The following is a 25952-nucleotide window of genomic DNA, read 5'->3' as shown; positions in this document are numbered from 1 at the left end:
ACGCCAATGAGGTTGTTGCCCTTCAGGCGTGCACACGCTTCTAACTCCTCTTGCTTGTTCCCCATGCTACGTGCACTGGCATAGAGGCATTTCAGTTGGGCCCCTGATGATGCTGGCTTATTGGCCGGAGTGGATGAAAGACCTTTGTACTGCTCTTCAGGTGGACAATGCTTACCTGTGTTCCCTCTCCGGGCTCTTGGCATCTCCTACTGGCACCAGCATCAAACTGGCAGGAGTGGGATGGATTGAGGTTCCCCTCCCCTGGCAACTTCAGCTTGAAGCCTTCTTCACCAGCTTGGCAAGCCTGTGACCTAAGACACTCTTCCCTTTCTCTGAGAGGTTGTCCTGGGTTCAGCTGTAGCAGTATTTTTCTCCTCCCTAGTAGCTGGTGCAGTGCTGTGTTCTGGATTTATAGAAACATAGAATCATAGAATAGTTAAGGTTGGAAAGGACCTTAAGATTATCTAGTTCCAACCCCCCCGCCATGAGCCCAGACACCTCACACTAAACCATGTCACCCAAGGCTCTGTCCAACCTGGCCTTGAACACCGCCAGGGATGGAGCATTCACAACTTCCCTGGGCAACTCATTCCAGTGCCTCACCAACCTTACAGTAAAGAATTTCTTCCTTATATCTAATCTAAACTTCCCCTGTTTCAGTTTTAATCCATTATCCCTTCTCCTATCACTACAGTCCCTAATGAAGAGTCCCTCCTTATAGGCCCCTGTCCTGGGTTCAGCAGTAGCAGTCATTTTTCTCCTTCTTAGTAGCTGGTGCAGCGCTGTGTTTTTGACATTCGGCCTGGGAGCAGCGCTGATAACACAAATGTTTTTAGTTGCTGCTCAAATGTTTAGTCTGACCAAGGACTTTGTGAGTCTCATGCTCTGCCAAGGAGGAGGGGAAGCCGGGAGGAAGCAGAGACAGACTCTCCTTCCCATCCCTCCGGGAGCAGGGGGGGGTGGGGGGGGGGTGGGTGTGGGAAGAAAGGGGGGGAGTGAGCGAGAGAGCTGTGTGGTTCTGATTTGCAGCCTGGGCTTAAACCGCGACAGTTCTTTTCGGCGCACAACATGGGGCATGAAGGGTTGAGATAACAACAGATCTGACCAGAGTGTGTCTAATCGTATTTGTGATAAGCATTAATTGTTTTGGATTAATAGTCACTCATCACAGCGCTGGTTTATTGGCTCTCAAAGTTGTTGTTCCTGATCTCACAGTTTCAGTACGTCGTACCTTACTTACAGCCGGTATTTGCTGTGTTAGTGTTGATCAGGTGGGGGGCTTGGGCTAAGGTTCTTGTCTCGTTGTACTTTATGGTAATGACTTGTAATACAATAGACTCATTGATCATGAAACTGATCCGGCTCATGTTCCCAGTGTGGTCACCGCCTTTATACTTTGGGAGGTATATAATAGAAGTGCTTAGCAATTACACATCCTTTTTCTCCTTCTCAGGTGGTCAGCCCGTGAAGGAGACATACTTTTACCCTCCCAGCCCTCCTCCCAGACCATTTACAGCATCATTTGAGAGTTTTAAACTTTTTGAATGGCCTTTTAGTACCGTTGAGACCTGTTTGCTGATTGTGATGGGGATCACCATGTTGGCAGGCATACAGAGTGTGTTTTACCCACGACCATTTCATCTGATCTCAAGAGTTAAGCAGAGTCAGGTTTTGGCTTTGTCTGGGGTTAGATGACGAAGGACCAAGAGTTTTTCCCCGTGGCTGGACAGCCATGAGTGGCAGGGTGTGTAGGATAGTATGGGCAAATATCTAGGCCAGTGGACCCCTCCAGTGCTTTGGAATTTCTCCACTGAACAAGTGCAAAATCCAGAAAAATTAGTAAAACACTTAAATGAGGTGTGTTGTCATTCTGGTCATACCAGAGACAGACAAATCATGGCAACGTGCTGGGGCTTGGCCTGTGCTTACAGGGCCTTGTTCAACACTATCCAGCACCTTCAAAAGGAAAAAAATGTCCCTGGATCTGAGGGCAAAGCAACAGACAGTGCAGCTACTCCAGCTCCAAGCACAGCAGCTACACCTGTCCCAGCGACAAGTACAGTCGCTGCTCAAACTTTGGCTGCAAAAGACAGCGCAGCTACTCCAGCGACAAGTACAGCAGCTACTCAAACCTCTGCAACTGCAAGAGAGAAAAAGTCCCTCGGCCTTTGCAGGCGGCTCTTGGCAGCTGTGAAAGAAAGGTTTCCGTACAAGGATGATGTTATGAGTCGTTCGGCCAAGTGGACTACTTTAGACAAAGGCATCCAGTCCCTGAGGGAATCGGCCATTGTAGAGATGATCTATCACGTCAAGCCGAATAACAGGGATATACCCATAGATCCAGATGAAGTCGAATGTACACGACCCATGTGGTGAAAACTTACACAGAATGCATCATCATCATATGCCCCTTCATTGGCAACAGTAACCTGGAATGACATAGTACCACTAACAGTGGATGAAATGATTCATAAACTCCGAAAGTTCGAAGACAATCTCACCCCTTCCATCATCTCAGCTGAGGAAAAACTGTCTCAGGACCTCAAACAATTGAGGGACGATCTATCTGATCTATCCAGATCCTCACGCGTGCCAACACACGTCTCAGCTATTAACAATAGTCATCCTACTGCTCCAGAGAGAACATATAGAAGGTATACGCCCTGGGCCACCCTATGGTTTTACCTGCGACATCACGGAGAAGACATGACGAAGTCGGATGGAAAACCTACTTCAGCTTTGGAGGAACGGGTGCGTGAATTGAAGAGGAGAAGGAAGGTCAAGGCTGATCATCCCATGAGAGCTGCGGCTTCAGTCTCTGGTGAGCAGTTTCCCAGATGGAGTGGAAGAGCTGATTTTACTCCAGCTCCTGTGATAAAGAAGACTAATCCCTTTCTACAAGACTTGACTGCCCAAAGTTGTGGTGACCTCCACCAGCCAGATGGAGGTAGGGGACAATCGGATTTACTGGACTGTGTGCATCAGATGGCCTGGCACATCAGTCCCACAGAAGTATACGGCTCTAGTAGATACCGGTGCACAGTGTACCCTGATGCCATCAAGCTGTCAAGGGTGGAACCCATTTGTATTTCTGGAGTGACAGGAGGATCCCAAGAGTTGACTGTACTGGAGGCTGAAATCAGCCTGACTGGGAGGAAGTGGCAAAAGCACCCCATTGTGACTGGTCCGGAGGCTCCATGCATCCTCGTCATACGCTACCTCAGGAGAGGGTACTTCAAAGACCCAAAAGGGTACCGATGGGCTTTTGGTATTGCTGCTTTGGAGACAGAGGAAATTGAGCAGCTGTCCACCTTGCCTGGTCTCTCAGAGGATCCTTCTGTTGTGGGGGTGCTGAAGGTCGAAGACCAACAAGTGCCAATCGCGACCACAACAGCGCACCGGCGGCAATATCGCACCAACCGATACTCCCTAATTCCCGTCCATAAGCTGATCCATAGACTGGAGAGTCAAGGAGTTTCCAGTAGGACCCGCTCACCCTTTAATAGCCCCATCTGGCCAGTGCAAAAGTCTAATGGAGAGTGGAGACTAACAGTAAACTAACGTGGCTTGAATGAAGTCACACCACCCTTGAGTGCTGCCGTACCGGACATGCTAGAACTTCAGTACGAACTGGAGTCAAAGGCAAACAAGTGGTATGCCACGACTGATATTGCCAATGCATTTTTCTCAATTCCTGTGGCAGCAGAGTGCAGGTCACATTTTGCTTTTACTTGGAGGGGCGTGCAGTACACTTGGAACCGACTGCCTCAGGGATGGAAACAGAGCCCTACCATCTGCCATGGTCTGATCCAGACTGCACTGGAACAGGGGCAAGCTCCAGAACACCTGCAATTCATTGATGACATTATCATGTGGGACGCTAAAGCAGAAGACATTTTTAAGAAACGGAAGAAAATAATCCAAATCCTGCTGAAGGCTGGTTTTCCCATAAAATGGAGTAATTTCAAGGGACCTGCACAGGAGATTCAATTTGGGGGAATAAAATGGAAAGATGGATGTCGTGAGATCCCCACACATGTGATCAATGAGATCTGGAGAATGCACATCCCAAATTACAGTTTGATTGTAAACCCTCTCTATCATGTGACCCGAAAGAAAAGTTATTTTAAATGGGGCCCTGAGCAACAACAAGCCTTTGAGCACATTGAATGATAGTTCATGCAGTAGCCCATGGACCAGTCCGGACAGGGCCAGATGTGAAAAATGTGCTCTACACGACAGTGGGGGAGAAGGGTCCAACCTGGAGCCTCTAGCAGAAACCTCCAGGGGAGACTCGAGGATGACCCCTCGGCTTTTGGAGTTGGGGATACAGTGGATCTGAGGCCAGCTATACCCCAACTGAGAAAGATATGCTGGCAGCCTATGAAGGGGTTCGAGCTGCTTCGGAAGTGATTAGCATTGAAGCACAGCACTGCAGTAGCAGTCATTTTTCTCCTTCTTAGTAGCTGGTGCAGCGCTGTGTTTTTGACTTTCGGCCTGGGAACAGCGCCGATGACACCAATGTTTTTAGTTGCTGCTCAGGTGTTTAGTCTGACCAAGGACTTTGTGAGTCTCATGCTCTGCCAGGGAGGAGGGGAAGCCGGGAGGAAGCAGAGACAGGACACCTGACCCAAACTAGCCAAAGAGGTATTCCATACCACAGCACGTCATGCCCAGGATGTAACTGAGAGTTACCCGGAAGAGCTGGCTCACTGCTCGGTCGGTCTTGGTATCGACCTGAGGTAGCATATGCCGAGGATGTATGGAGCCTCTGGACCAGTCACAATGGGGTGCTTTTGCCACTTCCTCCCAGTCAGGCTGATTTCAGCCTCCAGTACAGTCAACTCTTGGGATCCTCCTGTCACTCCAGAAATACAAATGGGTTCCACCCCTTGACAGCTTGATGGCATCAGGGTACACTGTGCACCAGTATCTACTAGAGCCGTATACTTCTGTGGGACTGATGTGCCAGGCCATATGATCCACACAGTCTAGTAAACCTGATTGTCCCTCTCTTCCACCTGGCTGGAGGCAGGGCCCCTCTAATAGTGATCATAAGATATTCCACTTAGATCTTGTATAAAGGGATTATGATTCCTTATCACAGGAGTTGGAGTAAAATCCTCTTCACTTCCATTCCACCTGGGAACCTGCTCACCAGAGACTGGTGCAGCAACTTTCTTGGGAGGATCATCCTTGACAGTTGTTCTCCTCTTCAATTCACACACCAGTTCCTCCAGAGCTGAGGAAGGTTTAACATCCCACTTCCACATGTCTTCTCCGTGATCCCACAGGTAAAACCATAGGGTGGCCTGTGGCGTATACCTCTTGTATCTTCTCTGTCGAGCTGTAGGATGCCTTTTGTTAATAGCTGAGATGTGGGTTGGTACACGTGGGGAGCTGGATAGATCGGATACATCGTCTCTCAAGTGTTTGAAATCCTGAGACAGTTTTTCCACAGCTGAAATGATAGAAGTTGTGAGATTGTTTTCAAATTCCTGGAGTTTATGAATCATCTCATCCACTGTTGGTGGTGCTACTTCATTCCATGTTATTGCTGCCACTGAGTGGGCATATGATGACGGTGCATTTCGTTTAAATTTCCACTACACGGATCGTGTACGTTTGACTTCATCTGGATCTACGGGTGCATTCCTGGCATCTGGCCTGCTATAGATCATCTCTACAATAGCTGATTCCCTCAGAGACTGGATGCCTTTGTCTAAAGTAGTCCACTTGGCCAAATGACTCATAACATCGTCCTTGCATTGAAACCTATCTTTCACAGCTGCCAAGAGCCGCCTCCAAAGGCTGAGGGACCATATCACTTTTGCAATTGCTTTGTCAATTCCCCCTTCTCTTGAGAGTGATCCCAACTGCTTAGCTTCCCTACCTTCTAGCTTGTGACCGTCGGCCCCATTATCCCAGCATTGGAGCAACCAGGTGATGATGAGCTCCCCTGGATGATGGGTAAAATCTTTTTGCATATTCTGTAGCTCGGTTGAGGTCTGGGGTCAAGAAGTCAGCTCTTCTTCTTTTCAAGGCCAGTTTAGACAGAGCCTCGGGTGACATGGTTTAGTGTGAGGTGTCCAGGCTCATGGTGTGGGGGTTTGGAAATAGATGATCTTAAGTTCCTTTCCAATCCTAATTATTGTATGATTCTATGATTCTTCCTCTGATTCACGTAATAATAACTCCTGATCAGATGCTGTCCCGTGTAGTAAGTGCATTGGTTCTTCATCTTTCTTCACTGTCCGAGTTGCTTTTTTTTGCCACTTTTTTGCTTTTCCCCTTGCGTACAGGGGCAACCGATACCGGCACAAATTGGTCCTCTGGTTTAGCTGCAGTGATTATCACTGTGGTTGGAGTGGCTGCAGTATCTGTTGTCAGGGTTGGTGCAGCCGCTGTGCTTCAGCAGCACATGCAGCTGCGCTGTCTGTTGCTGTTGGGGTTTGAGTAGCTTTGTACTTGTCACTGGGGTTGGTGTAGTTGCTGTACTTGTCACTGGGTTTGGTGTAGTTGATGTACTTGGAGTTGGAGTAGCTGTGTTGTCTAGTGCTTTGCCATCAGATCCAGAGACATTTTTTTTCCCTTTGAAGTTGCTGGATAGTGTTCAGCAGGGCTCCGTAAGCATAGGCCGAGCCCCAGCACGTTGCCATGATTTGTTCCTCTCTGGTATGACCAGAATGACAGCACACCTCATTTAAGTGTTTTTTCTGGATTTTGCACTTGTTCAGTAGTGAAGTTCCAAAGCAGTGGAGGGGCCCACTGGCCTAGATACTATCCCACACACCCTGCCGCACACGACTGCCCATTCTTGGGGAAAATCTCTTGGTCCTCCTATATCATTGTCTAACCCTAGACAAGACCCAATCCTGACTCTGCTTAACTTTCGGGATCAGATTAAATGGTCATGGGTAAAACACACTCTGTATGTGTGCCAACATCGTGATCCCCAGCACAATCAGCAGGCAGGTCTCAAGGGTACCCAAAGGCCATTCAAAACCTTCAGAACTCTCAAATGATGCTGTAAATAGTCTGGTGGAGGAGCTGAGAACGTAAGGGAATGCCTCCTTCATAGGTTGACCACCAGAGGAGGAGAAAAAGGATGTGTAACTGCTAAACACTTCCATTATATACCTCCCAAAGTATAAAGATAATGACCACATTGGGAACACAAGCCAGACCAGTTTCATGATCAATGAGTCTATTGTATTATAAGTCATTACCAAAAAGTACAGGAAAACAAGAACATTAGCCCAAGCCCCACTGCTGATAAACACAAAAACAGCAAATACCAGCTCTAACTAAGGTACAACATGATGAAACTCCGAGATCAAGCGCAACAACTTTGAGAGCCAATAAATCAGCATTGCGATGAGTGACTATTAATCCAAAACAGTTAATGCTTATCACAAATACGATTAGACACACTCCGGTCAGATCTGTCGCTATCTCTACCCTTCGTGTCCCATGTTGGGTGCCACAAAGAACTTGTGGTTTAAGCCCAGCTGGCAACCCAGAACCATGTAGCCGCTCGCTTACTCCCCCCCTTCCTCCCCCCACTCCCGGAGGGATGGGGAGGAGAATTGAAAGAATGTAAGTCCCACGGGTTGAGATAAGAACAGTCCAGTAACTAAGGTATAACACAAAATTACTATTGCTACCACCAATAATAATAATGATAAGGGAAATAACAAGGGAAGAGAATATAACTGCTCACCACCCACCAACCGATACCCAGATCGACCTGAGCAGCAATCTAGCCCTTCTAGGTTACTGTCCCCAGTTTATATACTGGGCATGATGTGCTGTGGTATGGAATACCCTTTGGCCAGTTTGGGTCAGGTGTCCTGTCTCTGCTTCCTCCTGACTTTCCCTCCTCCCTGGCAGAGCATGAGACTCACAAAAATTCCTTGGTCAGAGTAAACATTACTTAGCAACGACTAAAAACATAGGTGTTATCAGCATTGTTCCCAGGCTGAAAGTCAAAAACACAGCACTGCACCAGCTGCTAAGAAGGAGAAAATGACTGCTACTGCTGAACCCAGTACACCTGTTTTTGATAAACTACATCTCTATTAATAATCCAAATGCAATTATTTATATGTGTTTGGGGTTTTAAAAGAAATAAAGGCTATGTTCTTTTAAACCAAACAACCGTAACTATTTGGGATCAAGTTCTCTAAACATTAAGCCTTCCATTCCGTACCTCTGAAAGCACTTGTGGTTTTCATCAGCCCTTCACAACAAACATCATCTGAACTAAAATCTGAATTTCATAGAAAAACTTAAAAGCTTACAAAACATTCTCAAAAACACAAATATTCTTCAAATCAAGTTTAAGTCAAATTATTCCACACAGGTACAGTTTGAGCAAAAGTTCATACCTGGTCATTTGCTTCCTCCAGCTCTCAGAAATCTGTTTGGCTATGTTGCATTCATTTATTTGCTCCATTCAGTAAATGGAGGCAGCAGGACAAACTGCAGATAATGTTCCCTGCCACATGCAGGTCTTACTGGTTAAAAGGACTCTAATTTTAGGCAGTAATGCTTAAACATTAGCACCACCAGCTCACCTCCAGTAACCTGCACGACAGCAGCTAGTAAAGACAGAACCAACTAGGTTGTTTCAAAGCGGTGGGGAAGTGGGAGGTGTAGTGTACATTTGGGAAATATCTTCAACTGCCCAGTCACTCAGAATTCACTGGGGATTGTTTTGTAATGCTCCATTTTAATAGGAAATTTGTATTTATGGCAAACAAGTCACATTCATTGTAAAAACTTCAGAATTATCCAGAACTTTCAGCCAAAAAGAACCACCTCTATACTCTTTCACAGTCAAAAATTATTTCAGACTCAGCATCTACTAGACCTCAAATATTGCACCAAATGTAATGATTTCCTTCCAGCCAGGGCAAGACAGAAAAACTCACATTCTCTGTGGTATCTTAACCAGACACTGCTCACCTAAAAATCAACTAGATTGTCACAGAGTGTATACTGAGTAATCTGTAGCACCAAAATCACTGCCTAGATGTTGCTATGCACTAGTTCACAGTAAATACAATTGTAACTCGCTAGTACAAAACCAGATGTTATTTTGAAGGCAGCAAAAAAATCCAGATAACAGATCCTTACACAGGCAAGCAAAGTCAAAGTTTTCTTCATGTTTCCACTTGTTGATGTGAAAAGTAACTCATTGCTTTATACCAAAACAAGAAAGAGAACAGTGAGCAAATAAAAAAACCCAACTTATACAAATCTGTATATAAAAAAATACTGCTTTGTCACTTTTCTGTAATTGCTGTCTAATTTTTTTAAACATCAATGTGTAGAAAAGAAAAAGTATTAGTACTGTTACTTCTGAACACAGAGGAATTATTCTTTTACTGTGTCTAGTTATGCCCTGTTTTTTCGGCTGGGATAGAGTTAATTTTCTTCCCAGTAGCTGGTGCAATGCTGTGTTTAGGCTTTACTCTGAGAATAATGTTGATAATGCACCCATATTTTAGTTGTTGCTAAGTAGCACTTACCCTAATCTCAGTTTCCCATGCTCTGCCAGGGAGGAGGGGCACAAGAAGCTGGGAGGAAGCAGAGACAGGACACCTGACCCAAACTAGCCAAAGGGGTATTCCATACCACAGCACATCATGCCCAGTACAGAAACTGGGGGGAGCTGGCCAGAAGGGACCAATCATTGCTCTGGGACAGACTGGGCATCAGTCAGCGGGTGGTGAGCAATTGTATTGTGAATCACTTGGGGTTGTTTGTTTGATTGGGCTTTGGTTTTTTTTTGTGGTTTGTTGTGTTGTTTGTTGGTTTGGTTTCTTTTTTGGGGGGAGTTATACCTCTCTATAATAATAATTATGATTATTTCAAGTATTAAACTGTTCTTATCTCAACCCATGGGTTTTTACCTTTGTCCCAATTCTCCTTCCCATCCCACAACAGGGGGTGAGGGGGGGTAAATGTTGGAGAGACAGCCTTGATGATGTGGGAATACTGCTCAGCAGTAGACAAACCACTGGTATGTTACCAACACCTTTCTAGCTACAACTACAAAGTGCAGCACAATGAGGGCTGCTACAGGGAAAGTTAACTCCATCCCATCCAGACCCAATACAACAATGTATCTCAATGTACTATTACAATATCTCTGTAACCTAAGTACAAAACTGTGATAGAATTATTCAGCTAGTACAAAAGAGCTCTTTAACACATTTGAAGGCCTCCTACTAGCACAGACAGACACATCCAATCCATGCCAAGTGGTATCTTGCTTTTGGGATGCAGACAAAAGATACACTCAGCATCCTAAAATTATTAAAATACAGTTTATATTCTGCAGAATAAGGTAAAAGAGCAGTATATACTCAGCATCAGAAACTTTCAAATAAAAAAGATACAATAGTTCAAAGTTAAACTTTCTATAGAGACAGAAAAGCAGTTTTAACAAAAGTTTAAGACTCCACTTGTTCATTTAGCTACAGTCCCCTGCGAATACAGTTAGTTTTTTACTGTTATTAGAATCATTAAAAGAAAAATTTAAATAGCTGTTACGATGGTCAAGCAGTCAAGTCTATGTCATGCAGAAGAGTTCTGAGTCATTTGGTGTGGGGTTCCCAGAGACATTAATATTCAGTTCCTCCTTGTTGCTGCTCAGCTGAGACTCCTGCAGTCCCATAAGATCTCCTGACAAAAGGCACCAATTACACTGTCACTATGGCTCACATTCTGGTGTGGGGACAACAGGGGATGCTGGGCAGACAGACTTGCATCAAAAAGCTGCCAAGTGTCTGGGGAAGGAGAAATGGAAAAGTGATATGCAGAAAATGGGATGGGACAGAAAGGCTATTATTCACCCCTACTGTGTCCATATCCCATCAAGGCAAGAGTCAAGCAAGAGATATTTTAATTCTCTTGATTCATCAATCCAAAGGAGAGAATGAGAAGAGCTACTTTCCCTGGGTGTTCCTACTTTCCTTGAAAGGGTATCACATGCCATGTTGTTTGGTTGTTGGTGGGTTGTTTTCTTCTGCACTGACTATTTGGGTAAAGGGGCATTTGGTGTAAAATTCTTGATTTTTTAATAACTAAAGATATTTGAAACACAACACTAGTACCTACATAGCATTCATTAGGAGATTGATCTCTGTGCCTAATACTCTATTAAATTTTCAGCATTCCAGTGCTTTGTTCCTGCATACTTACACTGACATTGCACTGAATTGCTAATACAGCATCAGTACAAATAGACAAGACATATACAAGACAGGACCATCAGCTGGTAGAGTACAAAGGGAAAGCAACATGCCATTTAGGTACTGGCACTGAAGCACTGCCCCATACTTCTTTTTCAAATTACAATAAACACTATGCCTCACAGGATATCTTAGTGGCTATGTTATTGGATGCGTTTCACCTTCAAGGGAAGGGCCTCTCACTCTCTGAACTGCTTATAGATTTCTTTCATTATGATTCACCATAAAGAGGAACCTTGAGATAAAAGAGCAAGGAGCATTGCACTCTGAAAAAACAGGTTCCAAAAAAGAGAAGTGAAACAGCGGAATATGAGGAACACTATCTACAGTAACACAAGAGAAAATCAAGTATACAAGATTTCTTCTGCCATGTTAATTCATAGATTTAATCGACAAAGAAATAAGAAATGCATGCTTACACAGATATTTTAGTAAAATTGTCCTAGTTTTGGCTGGGTTTTTTTTTTCCAGATTTTGTTAATAAAATGGCAAGATGGATGCTGCCAGATCCCCACAGATGTGATCAACAAGATAACAGCAATGTCTCCACCAACTAATAGGAAAAAACCACAAGCTTTCTTAGGTGTTGAGGGGTTCTGGAGAATGCACATCCCAAATTACAGTCTGATTGCAAGCCCTCTCTATCATGTGACCTGGAGGAAGAATGATTTTAAATGGGGCCCTGAGCAACAAGAAGTCTTTGAACAAATTAAACGAGAGCTAGTTCATGCAGTAGCCCTCGGATCAGTCTGGATTGGCAAGATGTGAAAAATGTGCTTTACACTGCAGCTGGGGAGAATGGTCCTACCTGGAGCCTCTGGTAGAAAGCTCCAGAGGAGACTCGAAGTTGACCACAGCAATATTTAGGTAGCTTAAAAGCTCCAAAGTCCTGTTTCATTATGGTCTATGCTGCATTGAACTAGACTTAGTAATTTTATAGCTCAAATGGGAATCACAGATTGTGCTCACTGGACTGAGAGATGTAAAACTTGCCTGATTCACAGAAGCAACCCAAAGGTTTCCTTGTAGTTATGCTTCTGTACTACTACTGACCAGATGCCCCGGACAGAACCTGAGGCATCACTGTGGTATGCACTGCCCAGCAGTAGTCATGAAATTTAATAATAACCTTCAACAGATAAGGCAGGAGAAAGCAACACACACAAGCAGAGCAACTCATGTAAAGTCATGCAGCACACCTCTGTAGTACAGAAGAAATTCATCTCTTCTAACTCCTAAAGCCCTAACCACTGACTAGGTCATGTCTTAAACTTTAAAATGCTTTTTTCATACTAGTATATCTGGTCTTTTTTGTCTCCACTTAAGACTTGGCCCCAATACCATCTGATAATTTCATGAACTAGTGGTGACTTGCACAAACAAGTTTCTTTTTAACAGTTTTAAAGTTTGTTATATCCAGTATGCTGATTGTTCTCGCATTTATCTTTATTATTAGGAACTGTACTGATGCCACCTATGTCTGCAAAATCATTCACAGGATAAGAAGTGGAAGAACAAAGAGAAAGGGCTTCTCTTGATTTTTTTTCCATCTTCCCACTCCTTCATAAAACTCTTAGAAAATCATTTCCATCATGTATTTAAATTTAAACTCTAAATGTAGTCCTGCAACCTGTCTCTAATTTACAACAGGATTACACTGTTTTATACAAGACTTAGTGACAAGCACACACTGACCAAACACCTGTGATGAGAAACACTGCCCCAGAAGTTTTGCAGACCTAGTGAAGACTAGAAGCAGTAAGACTGGTTATAGGAGGAAATGTAGTCCAAAAAACTAAAACTAAATTAGAAAAGCCAAGGGAGCAGCTTCAAAGAAGCTGCCTAGACCTGCTTAGCAAGTGTTCAGACAGACCAAAAGCCTCTGCAATCAACAGTTCTTCCCAAATCCTTAAAAAAGAAGCATTTAAGTAATGCTCTATTTACCTATGTTGCCAATAAGGCTGATATTGACACATGCTTTGTCAGTCATCCACAGCCCACATATTTCCTAGATACAATCATATTTTGTATTTGTTTCATAGCCATAAACTTGCACTAAATCTGAAGAGAATATAACCCAGAAAGCAAATACAAAAATAGACTATTTTTATTCATTTTGAACCAAAAGCTTAACACCTTGCCACCCTGAAAATACTTTTCTACAGACACTTTCTCTAATTTAAAAAAAAAAAAAAAAAAAAAAGAAAAAAAGGATCTGTGATGTCACCATGGCATCCTTACTGCTCTGGTGCTTCTGGCTGTATCTAATACCCAACAAGTCATGCCCATACAGGCAGACAAGTCACAAGCTTTTGCTTCAGAATCCAGCTGGGCTGAACATGGACCAGATAGGCAGGGAAAGGAGCTCCAACAGTGGAAGACACACACTGCCTCCCAAAATCCTCCAACCCCTATATTGCAAAAGATAAAGGCTATTTTTTTGCACCCTCCTCACCTCATCTGTAGTGCTGAAAATGAAATGAAAAAGCAGACCTTGAGCCATTGGAGGGAGACATTATTTTTCAGTTAAATGACAACTTTGCCTTTATACTGTAGGCCATGGTATGATAGAGCAAGATGAAGAAGTGGAGGCAAGTCATGCCTGACAAATTTGATGGCCTTCTACAATGGGGCCACAGCATTGGTGGATAAGGAAAGAGCGACTGATGTCATCTACCTGGACTTGTGCAAGGTATTTGACACTGTCCCACACAACAATCTTGTTTCTAAATTGGAGAGGCATGGATTTGATGGATGGAGCGCTTGGTGAATAAGGAATTTACTGTATGGTTGCTCTCAAGTTGTGGTCAATGGCTTAATGTCCAAGTGGAGATCAGTGATGAGTGGTGTTCCTCAGGGGTCAGTACTGGGATGGGTGCTGTTTAATATCTTTGTCAGTGACTTGGACAGTGGGATTGAATGCACCCTCACCAAGACTGACGGTGACACCAAGCTGTGTGGTGCAGTTCACACACTGGAGGGAAGGAATGCCATCCAGAGGGACCTTGACAGGCTTGAGAGGTGGGCCAGCACAAACTTCATGAAGTTCACCAAGGCCAAGTGCAAGATCCTGCACCTGGGTCAGGGCAATCCCAAGCACAACTACAGGCTGGGTGGAGACTGGATTGAGATCAGCCCTGAGGAGAAGGACTTGGGGATGCTGGCTGATGAAAAGCTCAACATGAGCCAGCAGTGTGCGCTTGCAGCCCAGAAAGCCAACCATATGCTGAGCTGCATCAAAAGGTGCATGGCCAGCAGGTCAAAGGAGGTGACTCTCCCCTCAGCTACGCTCTTGTGAGACCCTAACTGGAGTATTGCATTCAGTTCTGGGGCCATGTCCCTCTTGTTTTGGGGGAGCTGTTAGAGTGAGTCCAGAGGAGGGCCACAAAGATGATCAGAGGGCTGGAGCACCTCTCCTATGAAAACAGGCTAAGAGAGATGGGCTTCTTCAACATGGAGAAGAAAAGGCTCTGGAGAGACCTTACAGCAGCCTCCCAACACATAAAGGGTGCCTACAAGAAATCTGGAGAGGGTCTTTTTACAAGGGCATGTAGTGACAGGACAAGGGGGAATGGATTTAAGCTGAAAGGGTAGATTTAGATTAGACATTAGGAAGGAAGAAATTCTTCACTATGAGGGTGGTGTGACACTGAAACAGGTTGCCCAGAAAAGTTGTGAATATCCCATTGCTCGAAGTGTTCAAGGCCAGGTTGGACAGGGTTTTGAGCAATCTGGTCTAGTGGAAGGTGTCCCCGCCCATGACAGCAGAGGGGTTGGAACTAGATGATCTTTAAGGTCCCTTCCAGCCCAAAGCATTCTGTGACTCTATGAAGCAGCAGTATTCCATTAATTGCTTATTATTAGGATCTCCGGAGAAGGCACGTTCAGCAGCAGAGAAGGGGCTTGCAGTGGACAGCAGCATAGAAGAGAGTTCCTGAGCAAGAGAAACCCAGGAGTGCCTGGAATGGATGCTCGCACGAGATCTGCTGATGTGGTGTGGGCGGGGCCAGGAATAACAGCACCCCCACACCCACCAAGGGCAGTCCTAGGTAGTGTGGCAAGCAGGGCATGGTGTGGCAGTTTAGGCAGCAGGGCACCTCCTTGAAGGAGGGACATTCCATAGGCCGTCTGCACCAGTTAGGGTACACATCCTACCTGATGCTTAGGGGAGAATGGTGGGCAGTTGTCGAAAGCAAAGGCTGCAGCTCCAGGGGAGGGTTCTGCATCATCTATGCTGGTGGTGGCCTTCACTCATACTCAGAAAGAGGCTGCAGGAGGTGCCTAGAGCGTTCTCTTGGGCCAGCAGACCTGCCTGCAGATGGTGTGCCCAGGTGGAGGACCTCCTGCAGCAAGTGGCTAAGCTGCAGGAGATGGTGAGGGGGTTGAGAATAAGTTAGCTGTTTCCAAGCATGGATGGGAGCAGAGCCACAGCCAAATGCCCCAAACAGACCACAGAGAAGGGAGCAGGGGGCCTATAATGAAGGGGAATGGAAACTTGCAATGGCAAGGACCCACAGGAGGGAGACTTCCCCCCAAGCCAGAGGTGCCCTTGAAGAACCCATTCGTTGCTTTACAAACCGATAATGAAAGACCCATCACAGCAGGAAGGACGCTGGGGATGAGGATGGCAGCCGATGTGCACCCCAATTAATAAGCGCAACTAGGAAAAGGTGATGACTGATACTAGTAGGCATCCATTTGCAGGCCTGATGTGCTCTCCAGAAAGGTGTGCTGCCTACCAGGGGCTCACATCAGGATGTCACATTGAGACTACAGAGCCTCATGCAGCCAAGTGACTATTAATGGCTGTAAACTGAAAGAGGAGAGATCCAGGCTGCATATGAGAAAATAATTCTTTACGAGGGTTAAATGGCTCAGTGTCTGGCTGGAGACCAGTAACGAGTGGTGTCCCTCAGGGATTGGTGTTCAAACCTGTCTTGTTCAACGTCTGTGTCGGTGACATGGACAGTGGGATTGAGTGTGCCCTCAGCAAGTTTGCCCATGACACCAAGCTGTGTGGTCCGGTTGATATGCTGGAGGGAAGGGATGCCATCCAGAGGGACCTCGACAGGCTTGTGAGGTGGGCTGATGCCAACCTTATGAAGTTCAACCACGACAAGTGCAAGGTCCTACACCTGGTTCAGGGCAATCCCAGGCACAGCTACAGATTGGGCAAAGAAGAGATTCAGAGCGGCCCTGCAGAGAAGGACTTAGGGGTGCTGGTAGATGAGAAAATGAACATGAGCCAGCAGTGGGCACTCACAGCCCAGAAAGCCAACCGTATCCTGACCTGCATCAAAAGGAGCGTGACCAGCATGTCGAAAGAGGTGATCCTGCCCCTCTACTCTGCTCTTGTGAGACCTCACCTGGAGTATTGTGTGCAGTTCTGGTATCCTCAACATAAAAAGGTATTGGAACTGTTGGAACAAGTCCAGAGGAGGGCCATGAGGATGATCAGGGGACTGGAGCACCTCCCATATGAAGACAGGCTGAGAAAGTTGGGGCTGTTCAGCTTGGAGAAGAGAAGGCTGAGCGGAGACCTCATAGCAGCCTTCCAGTATCTGAAGGGGGCTGTCGTGGGTTAAACCCTCTTGGCAAGTCAGCCACGCAGTCCACTCCCTCACACCACACACACACACCCCCCCAGGGGGTGGAAACACCCCTGCCCCAGGGGTGGAAACAGAGCCCTACCATCTGCCGTGGTCTGATCCAGACTGCACTGGAATGGGGCAAGCTCCAGAACACCTGCAATACATTGATGACATTATCATGTGGGACGATAGAGCAGAAGACATTTCTAAGAAACGGAAGAAAATAATCCAAATCCTGCTGAAGGCTGGTTTTCCCATAAAACTGAGTTATTTCAAGTGACCTGCACAGGAGATTCAAGCAAGATGGACACTACCAGATCCCCACAAATGTGATCAACAAGATAACAGCAGTGTCTCCACCAACTAAAAAGGAAGAAACCCAAGCCTTCTTAGGTGTTGTGGGGTTCTGGAGAATGCACATCCCAAATTAGTCTGAGTGTAAACCCTCTCTATCACATGACCCAGAAGAAGAATGATTTCAAATGGGGCCCTGAGCAACAACAAGCCTTTGAACAAATTAAATGAGAGATAGTTCGCGCAGTAGCCCTTGGACCAGTCTGGACCGGGCCAGATGTGAAAAATGTGTTCTACACCACAGTGGGGGAGAATGGTCCTACCTGGATCCTCTGGTAGAAAGCCCCAGGGGAGACTTGAGGTCAACCCCTCGGCTTTTGGAGTTGGGGATACAGAGGATCTGAGGCCAGCTGAAAAAGAGATGCTGGCAGCCTATGAAGGGTTTTGAGCTGCTTCAGAAGTGATTGACACTGAAGCACAGCTCCTCCTGGCACCCTGGTTGCCTGTGCCGGGCTGGATGTTCAAAGGCAGGGTCTCCTCTACACATCATGCAACCTATGCTACATGGAGTAAGTGGGCTGCACTAATTACACAATGAGCTCAAATAGGAAATCCCAGTCATCCAGGAATTCTAGAAGTCATCATTTGCCTGGCCAGAGGGCAAAGATTTTGGAATGTCACCAGAGGAGGAGGTGATGAGTTCTGAAGAGGCCCCACAATATAATAAACTGTCAGAAAGTGAAAAGCAATATGCCTTGTTTACTGATGGATCCTGCCTTTTTGTGGGAAAGCATCGGAGATGAAAGGCAGCTGTATTGATTCTCCTACAAGTTGAAGAAACTGCTGAAGAGGGTGAATAGAAACAGTTTGCCAAGGTGAATGCCATCCAGGTGGCCTTGGACTTTGCTGCACAAGAAAATTGGCTAGTACTTTATATCTGTACAGATTCATGGATGGTGGCAAATGCCCTGTGGGAGTGGTTGCAGCAATGGAAGCAGAGCAACTGGCAATGCCCATCTGGGCTGCTGCACTGTGGCAAGATATCGCTGCCCGGGTGCAGAACCTCGTGGTGAAGGTACACCATGTAGATGCTTATGTACATAAGAGTTGGGCCACTGAGGAACACCAGAACACCCAACAAGTGGATAAAGCTGGTAAGTCTGAAGTGACTCAGATGGACTTAGATTTGCAACATAAGGGTGAATTATTTTTGGCCCGTTGGTCCCATGACACTTCAGACCATCAGGGCAGAGATGCAACATACAGATGGGCTCCTGATCAAGGGGTGGACTTAACAATGGGTGCTATTGCCCAGGTTATTCATGAGTGTGAAACATGTGCTGCAATTAAACAAGCTAAACGGTTAAAGCCTCTTTGGTATGGAGGACAATGGCTGAAGTACAAATATGGGGAGTCCTGGCAGATTGCTTATATCATACTCCCACCAACCCGCCAGGGCAAGCGCCATGTGCTTACCATGGTGGAAGCAACCATTGGATGGCTAGAAGCATACGCTGTGCCCCATGCCACTGCCCGGAACACTATCCTGGGCCTTGAGAAACAGGTTTTGTGGTGACACGTCACCCCAGAGAGAATTGACTCAGACAACGGGACTCATTTCCAGAACAACCTTATAGACACTTGGGCCAAAGAGCATGGCATCGAGTGGGTATATCACATCCCCTACCTTGAACCAGCCTCTGGGAAAATCGAATGGTACAATGGGCTGTTAAAAACTACATTGAGAGCAATGGGTGGTGGGGCTTCCAAACATTGGGATGCACTTTCACCAAAATCCACCTGGTTGGTCCACACTAGGGTATCTGCCAACAGGGCTGGCCCAGCCCAGTCAGAGCTTTTACATACTGTTGAATGGGATAAAGTTCCTGTGGTGCACACAAAGCATTTGCTGGGGAAAACAGTCTGGGTTATTCCTGCTTCAGGTAAAGGTAAACCCACTCGTGGAATTGCTTCTGCTCAGGGACCCGGATATACTTGTTGGGTAATGCAGGAAGATGGGGAAGTCCTATGTGTACCTCAATGGGATTTAGTTTTAGGGGAAAACAGCCAATGAACTTAATTATATGCTGTTGCCTACTAGGTAACTCTTTTATAGCCCATCAGCTAGGTACCCATCTCCACCACTCTATGCTCTGAAAAGAATATATGTGCTGTTATAATCATCAGCAGAGAATAAAGTCATGCGAAAGCGGGCAGCCGCAGCAGAACTGTCCTCAGGTCACCATCAGCTCTCCCTGACTTCCCTCCATTCGTCACCCCTACTAAGAATGAACTTTGATGAAACCAGACAAGTTCAGCAGTGACCAGATGAGTTTGGTGGTGTCATTAGCAGGCAACAATCCAACAATACTGTCCTGGGTGCTGTAGCAGTCTTTTCTCTCCTTCTTAGTAGCTCGTTCAGTGCTGTAAGCATAGGCAGGACACCTGACCCAAACTGGCCTAGGGGATATTCAATACCACAGCACATTATGCCCAGTATATAAACTGGGGGGAGTTACCTGGGAGGCCCAGATTGCTGCTTGGGTCAGGCTGGGTGGTGAGCGATTGTATTCTCTCTCCTTGTTATTCCCCTTATCATTATTATTATTGGTGGTGGTGGTGGTAGTAGTAGTTTTGTGTTATACCTTAGTTACTGGACTGTTCTTACCTCAATGCGTGGGATTTACATTCTTTTAGTTCTCTTCCCCTTTCCTCTGGGAGCAGGGGTGGGGAAGAAGTGGGGGGAGTGAGCAACCGGCAGTGTGGTTCTGAGTTACCGGCTGGGTTTAAACTATGACACTATGATTCTATGATCAATAGCAGTGCTCACTAGCAGTCACTAAAACTGGTGCAAGATTGCTGAAGGTACAAAAATTACACAGGTGTTTTGGGAAAAGTGGTTTTAACATTGAATTTGTTGAAGTACTATTTAAAGTTTAATTTTCTTTGTAAAAGCATTCTTGAATAGCTGCTCAGATGGGAGGAAAAAAATTGGATTTAATATTTTATTATAAAATATTATTTATTTAAATACCTTTTTATAAGCTGTCATTTCTAACTGTTTAAGACTACTGAGGAGAAATTTAGGTCTATTTTAAAGAACCTTTATATTAAATTTAACACATCCAAAATAGGACAATGCACAAATCCAAAAACCTCTACAGTACTCGTTTTCCCTGGACCCACAAGCCTCTCCTTTATATAGAACAATGATTTTTCTTCTTGCTGTTTGCAGGTGCTCCTGACCCAACAGCAGGTGCAAGCATAGATGATGAAAACTGCTGGCATTTGGATGAGGAACAGGTCCAAGAACAGGTCAAACTCTTCCTCTCCCATGGTGGATACCAAGGATCAGGGAAGCAGCTCAATTTGCTTTTTTCAAAGGTATGTCAAGTACTCTAAACCTTCCATCTTTTCTCTATCCCCGTTCCCCCAGCCAGTCTTATTCACATCTTACTCAGAGTCCCGTTGTTCTAAAACAAGACAAAGCCTTTGGGAATGCGATGGAAAGTTAATAAAGCAGTGGTACACAATCTGGTGTGTCTTGAGATCAGTTTAAGGATATGAAGTAGCATTTCCTCTGTATGCAGCTTTTATGTTCTCTTCCTTCCTACCCACAAAATGTTGGAGAAACCTGTAGAAATGGTCTTGCAGCAGCTTGCATAATACAGTTGTGTATTACTTGTGGAAGAAGAGTGTTTGCAGAATTGCAATGGGATACTGAAACTAAAAATTGTTACAATTGGGAAGGCTGACTATATTTTTCCACTTAAAATTTTTTCACATCAGACATATAAATTATATTTCTTATTTAACAGAGGTGAAATGTTTAACACTGCAGCATATTGTCTATACTGTGGTTTGCTTTGTTTTTTTCAAGTTTGTATTAAAAGACTGATTTCCTAGGTGCGAGAGATGCTAAAGATGAGAGATTCAAATGGAGCTCGCATGTTGATGTTGATAACAGAACAGTTCATGGCTGACCCTCGTCTGTCACATTGGAGACAACAAGGAAATGCAATGACTGACAAGTATAGGCAGCTCTGGGATGAACTGGGTAAATGTATAGACTTCAAAATCATTTAGGTGTTCATTTGTATAATGAATAAATAATTACATATTTGGGATGGAAGGAAACTTTATTGTGGTACTAGGTAAAGCAGGATAGAGTTTTATGCAGTTTTGCTTCTTCAGTTAAGGTTGGGTGAAATTGAATTTGTGATCTACTACATGAGACAGCAGGAGTGGAAGCATGGTATGAAACAAGTGTGATTGCAACAGACTGTGAGTACCCGAGGATCTAAAAAGAATAAAGCAAAAAGTAGAAATGTAGCTATACAACTGAGGGTAAGTATATAAGCCACTAGCGCAAACTGAAAAGATTAAGTAAGAAGTCAATTCACAACTAGAGAAAAATAGAAGGCAAAAAGAGAAAAATCATTAGGAGTCTGAGGAGATAGCAACAAAGGAAAGCAGAAGTCCACTACTGACCAGGAAAGGAGATCAATTAAGAGAGGGCTATAACAATTAACACTGCTCTACAGGAAAGGTCAGTTGTGACCAGATATATGACTTGTACAATGGAGAGAGGAACACAGGCTGAAATGGGAAAGGAATATTTAAACTGGTGAAGTCTGAAGACACTTGCTCTAAAGTGTTTGAGAAACTTGCTGACACAGTTTTGAACTGCTGCTTCATGAGTTCTCAAAATCTATAGGAATTTGTGGTAGGGAGAGGAAATTTAAAACAACTCGAAAGTAAATATCACCAATATTGTAAGGTGGGTAAGTGAATGGAAATAATAGTATTAAGTAACCACCAGCATGCTTTCCTAGATGTAAGGTATTGGAACAAATTACTAACCAGTAGGTATGTAAGCATATAGAAGATAAAAGTGATAAAAGAAAACCTGAAATATTTAAAATACAATGGTAATTCTAATTTCTTTCTCTAAAAAATAATTCACTGAGTGTATGAGTAAAGGAATTTATGCATATATCTTAGCTATAGTAAGGTTTTGGATGCTGTCTTGGAAGCTTTCTCAAAGCAAGTTGAAGACACAGCCAAATGGAATTGCCTTGTGATTCATGGAACTTGGAGTAGTTACCTGTGCTCTCACTCAATCTGGAAAGACACTTCAAGTCTAGACTTACAGGAAAGTCTTGAGACATGTTCTGGTAAAACTTCCCAACCCCACCACCCCCCCCCAAAAGACCCCAACCAAGACCCAACAAAACAACAAAACTTACTGATGACACCTCTTGGGACAATATGTAGACACCACAGAGAACAAAGCCAAAACAAGTAATGCTCTTGGTACACTTTAAAGATCCAAAAACAAGCTAAATGACATTAAATCCAAGCAAGAATAGTGTGCTTCATTTAGAGAGGAAAAGTCAAAAGCAAAATTTAAGTTTTCTACTGTTAAAGGTTAAAGATGGCCATGATTGATTGCATGTTGTCTGGTAGGCTTGACTGGATATAACCCGGTTAGCATAAATTATGTTCATTCTAAGTGAAGCATTAGGCTAATAAAGCACTGTCTGTCTATAGTTGGTATTATGGACTTCTGTGGTGGATAGCCTTAATGTCAGAGCAGGCAGTTCTGTCAGTGTAGATATAAGTACCTTCAGGTATATTCTTAGTATGTAATACTACATACTACATATGTAATACATACTCCTAGTATGTAACTTCTATGATGCCTTATCTCACTGGAGAATAATGCTTTTTGCCAAGCTTGACATGTATACAGCAAAATTTTATCCCACCATACTGAAAAATGGAGGGTCTCATGCTTCATTGCTTACATGGGTTGAGCTGGTAGGTGGTGGGAGAGGCAGAAATATGTTCTTCATCTGTTACCTGTAGCAGTCTTACCACATGCTGCCAGTAAACATAAGAGATTTTGTTAAAATTTTCTTAGCAGCTCCTCTTCTTGTTTCATCAGTCCCATATTAACATCATCTTGACACCACCTATCTGAAGATGGAATCTCTCTGTCTGTGGCATCAAATAAGCAATATTTTAGATTAATCAAATTTATTAGTTTACCTCTGTTTAATTGGAATTGTAGCTGCCACTCCCAAAAAGCTGCAGTGCAACCCTCCAGCCTCACCACTACCTCAACTGCTGTATTTGCAGTCTGAGGCAGACCCTGTTGTTTCAGTCCTGAACTGCTATGCCTCCTCTAACAGTATCAAAATATGTTGATTATGTACCACAGTTTCAATTGCAAATACATTTCAATCACTTCAGGTGTGCAATAGGCTAAGGATAGAACTTAGTTCTTCCACCTCCAGCTTGTGTTTATGTTGCTAACCTGTCCACTTCTTCCCCACACCAGTAGGATTCCTTCCACTGGTGCTTAGCAAGTTCCCTGAAAAAATCTGTTAATTGGATGATTCTCTCCACCTTGACTCCTACATTGTGTGAAAATTAGAAGCTGCTGTCATGTTTTTGATAGGATTTCACCTTGAGATTCACTCTAGTTAAACACATCTCTTTTTCAGGTGAAACATGCATGTGAATATGCAAAAGTTGAAGGAGGTTTTAAGGGAGACCAGAGTTACAATGGCAAACTACAGAAGGAAGAGCAGGATGTCCCTGGCAACCCTTGATCTGTGCCAGTAGTGGCAGAGAACTCAGACATTGGGTTTAAGGGGGCGATGGTATCGTTAGGTTCTAAAATAATGTTGGCTTCCTATCTTATCATCTTCTAGGATGTCAGAGAACTAAATTATCAATAAAGGGAGTGGGACATGCATTTGCATACTTTTCGTACATTTGCATACTTTTTGTTCAGTGTAATCAGGAGTGGCATATATGTATGTCTTTAAAAAAAGCTTTGTCTATGATCTCAGTTATTTCACAGGTAGGTAACAACATTGTACTTATGGAGATTTTTCAGATATGTAAAGTATGTAAGTCTAGACTGCTTAATAAAGGCTGGCTTGCTTGCACTGGTATGCTGTCTGCCAACTGCTAGGCATTCAGCCACTTTCTCAGTTCCATTTTGGCATAGGTTTTTAAGCATACTTAAATAACTTCAACTTTTCTCCTTGACTGGATTGCTTGAGTCTTTCATTAAAACTTAACTGATGCTGTCTGACATTGGCCAAGGATACTGGAAGGACACATTGGGCTCTGATCAGAATTCCTGCTGAAGTTTATGGTAAACTGTGTTGATTACAGATTATGGTAAATTGTGTAGAAATCAGATTGGGTTTGTATGTTTGAAGATGCTGATTTAAAAAAAACAAAATTAAATATTTCACATCTAAGTATGAGCCTGTCAATTTTCTAATACAAAGTTCTAATTCGATAAGAAATTCTGATTCAAAGGCCTCAAGTTAACTAGCTAGTTATGTGCAATGCTATTTTGTTGTGGTTTAAAGCCTCTAGATCAGGAGGAAGAATATAATTATGCTCAGCAGATTCCCCTGTTGTACATCAAATAATAGGTTGAGCCAAATGCTCCAAAGACGTAGTATTGGAAAAATTAAGATTACAGGTCAAAGCTGTAAGATTAGCTCATATACTTCTCATGTTAGAAGAATTTAGATGAGCTTTAGTGATGCACTGGTGAACACTTCCAACTTGCCACAGTAATACATGGATGTGTTTACCAGAGTTTAGAGTGGAGGTTGAATTCTTCATGTTGCTGTTTAAATGGTGTCTAGGCTGGTAAATTTCAAATGCTGATCTTAATGTGTTTAACTTGATGACCATGGTTGAAGACTTCAGTATATCAGAATGATTAACTATCTGAAACCCTTGGTTTGTCTTTTTAATTAAATTGCATTGGTAAAATGGTGGAATATGGAAATGTACAGTAAATATCTGCTGATGCCTGTTGAACTGAGATCTCAGATTTGAAGAAAAGGTCAATTAGCCTTCTTTGTAGTCTAGAGGGGGAAAAGTGGTCCATGCAATCTTACTACAGCACTAATCCATCAAAAATTAAGTAAGTTTCTTGTTCTCTATGAAAATGAAAAAAAATTCCTTAATAAAAGGGGAAAATTTGGCTTTGTGCCCCAGACCAGGGATCATGACGGCTGTGAGGCTCTGCTTTGGAATTAAATGTTGAGCTCTGCCAGATGCCAGACATTGAGAAGAGGCTGAATTTTTTTGGCAAATGGGATCTGCAAATTAATTGGTGTTTTCTGCAGGCTTATGGCTGTGAAATGAAATTCTCTTTAGCCACATGGATAATACAGGACCTGAATACAAATGTCACATGTCACCATCAGGGCCCACTTCGAAAGAATAGCATTCTCACTCAAACACTGCACAATTACAGATCATTTAAATATGGAGACTACATTTAAACTAAAAGCCCCATTTGCCTTATATTGCAATTTAAATGCCCTCTTAGCAAAAGCTAAGTGGCAAATTAAATGAAGAAAGTGCCCACATTTTTAAAGCTGAAATGCAAATCAACCTTTTATTGCTTCTCATGTCCCACAAATGAATCATTATTCTTGTCAACCCCAAACCAAGCCATAATTTGAGCAGCTACTGTTATCATAGCAGGGCTGCTCTTGTGACAGCTTAATAAAGCTGAAACTGTTAAACTAAATTGCAGATGCTTAACCTGATGAAAGTAGTCAAGTAGAAGAATCTAAGATAGGTACCTATTACTTGGTGGAGTGAGGGAGCCAAACAGCTTGTCAATATGTAGATTATGAGATCAGATATTGTTTTTTGAACTAACATTTTCAATATCTATATCTTCTTGCTTGCCTTTGTGGTGAAGACACTTTACATAATTTGCATGTTTCAAAACAACCATTTCTAGATT

The 25952-nt window shown here is 43.8% G+C and overlaps 1 protein-coding gene across 5 annotated transcripts in view; it reads left to right on the top strand.

Moving 5' to 3' along the window:
- LOC136004468 (zinc finger SWIM domain-containing protein 6-like) overlaps positions 1-25952 on the top strand; it is a 176896-nt gene that overhangs the window by 101666 nt on the left and 49278 nt on the right. For all 5 annotated transcript variants that reach the window (XM_065660961.1, XM_065660958.1, XM_065660960.1 and 2 more), the window contains 2 exons: positions 20385-20533; positions 21056-21206. In XM_065660961.1, the coding sequence (XP_065517033.1) occupies positions 20385-20533; positions 21056-21206 (300 nt within the window). The remainder of the gene's footprint in view (positions 1-20384; positions 20534-21055; positions 21207-25952) is intronic.

This window comes from Lathamus discolor, chromosome W, assembly GCF_037157495.1.
Source record: "Lathamus discolor isolate bLatDis1 chromosome W, bLatDis1.hap1, whole genome shotgun sequence".
Lineage (NCBI taxonomy): Eukaryota > Metazoa > Chordata > Aves > Psittaciformes > Psittacidae > Lathamus > Lathamus discolor.
Note: the sequence above shows the minus strand (reverse complement) of the source record. Positions and strands in the feature narration are given on the sequence as shown.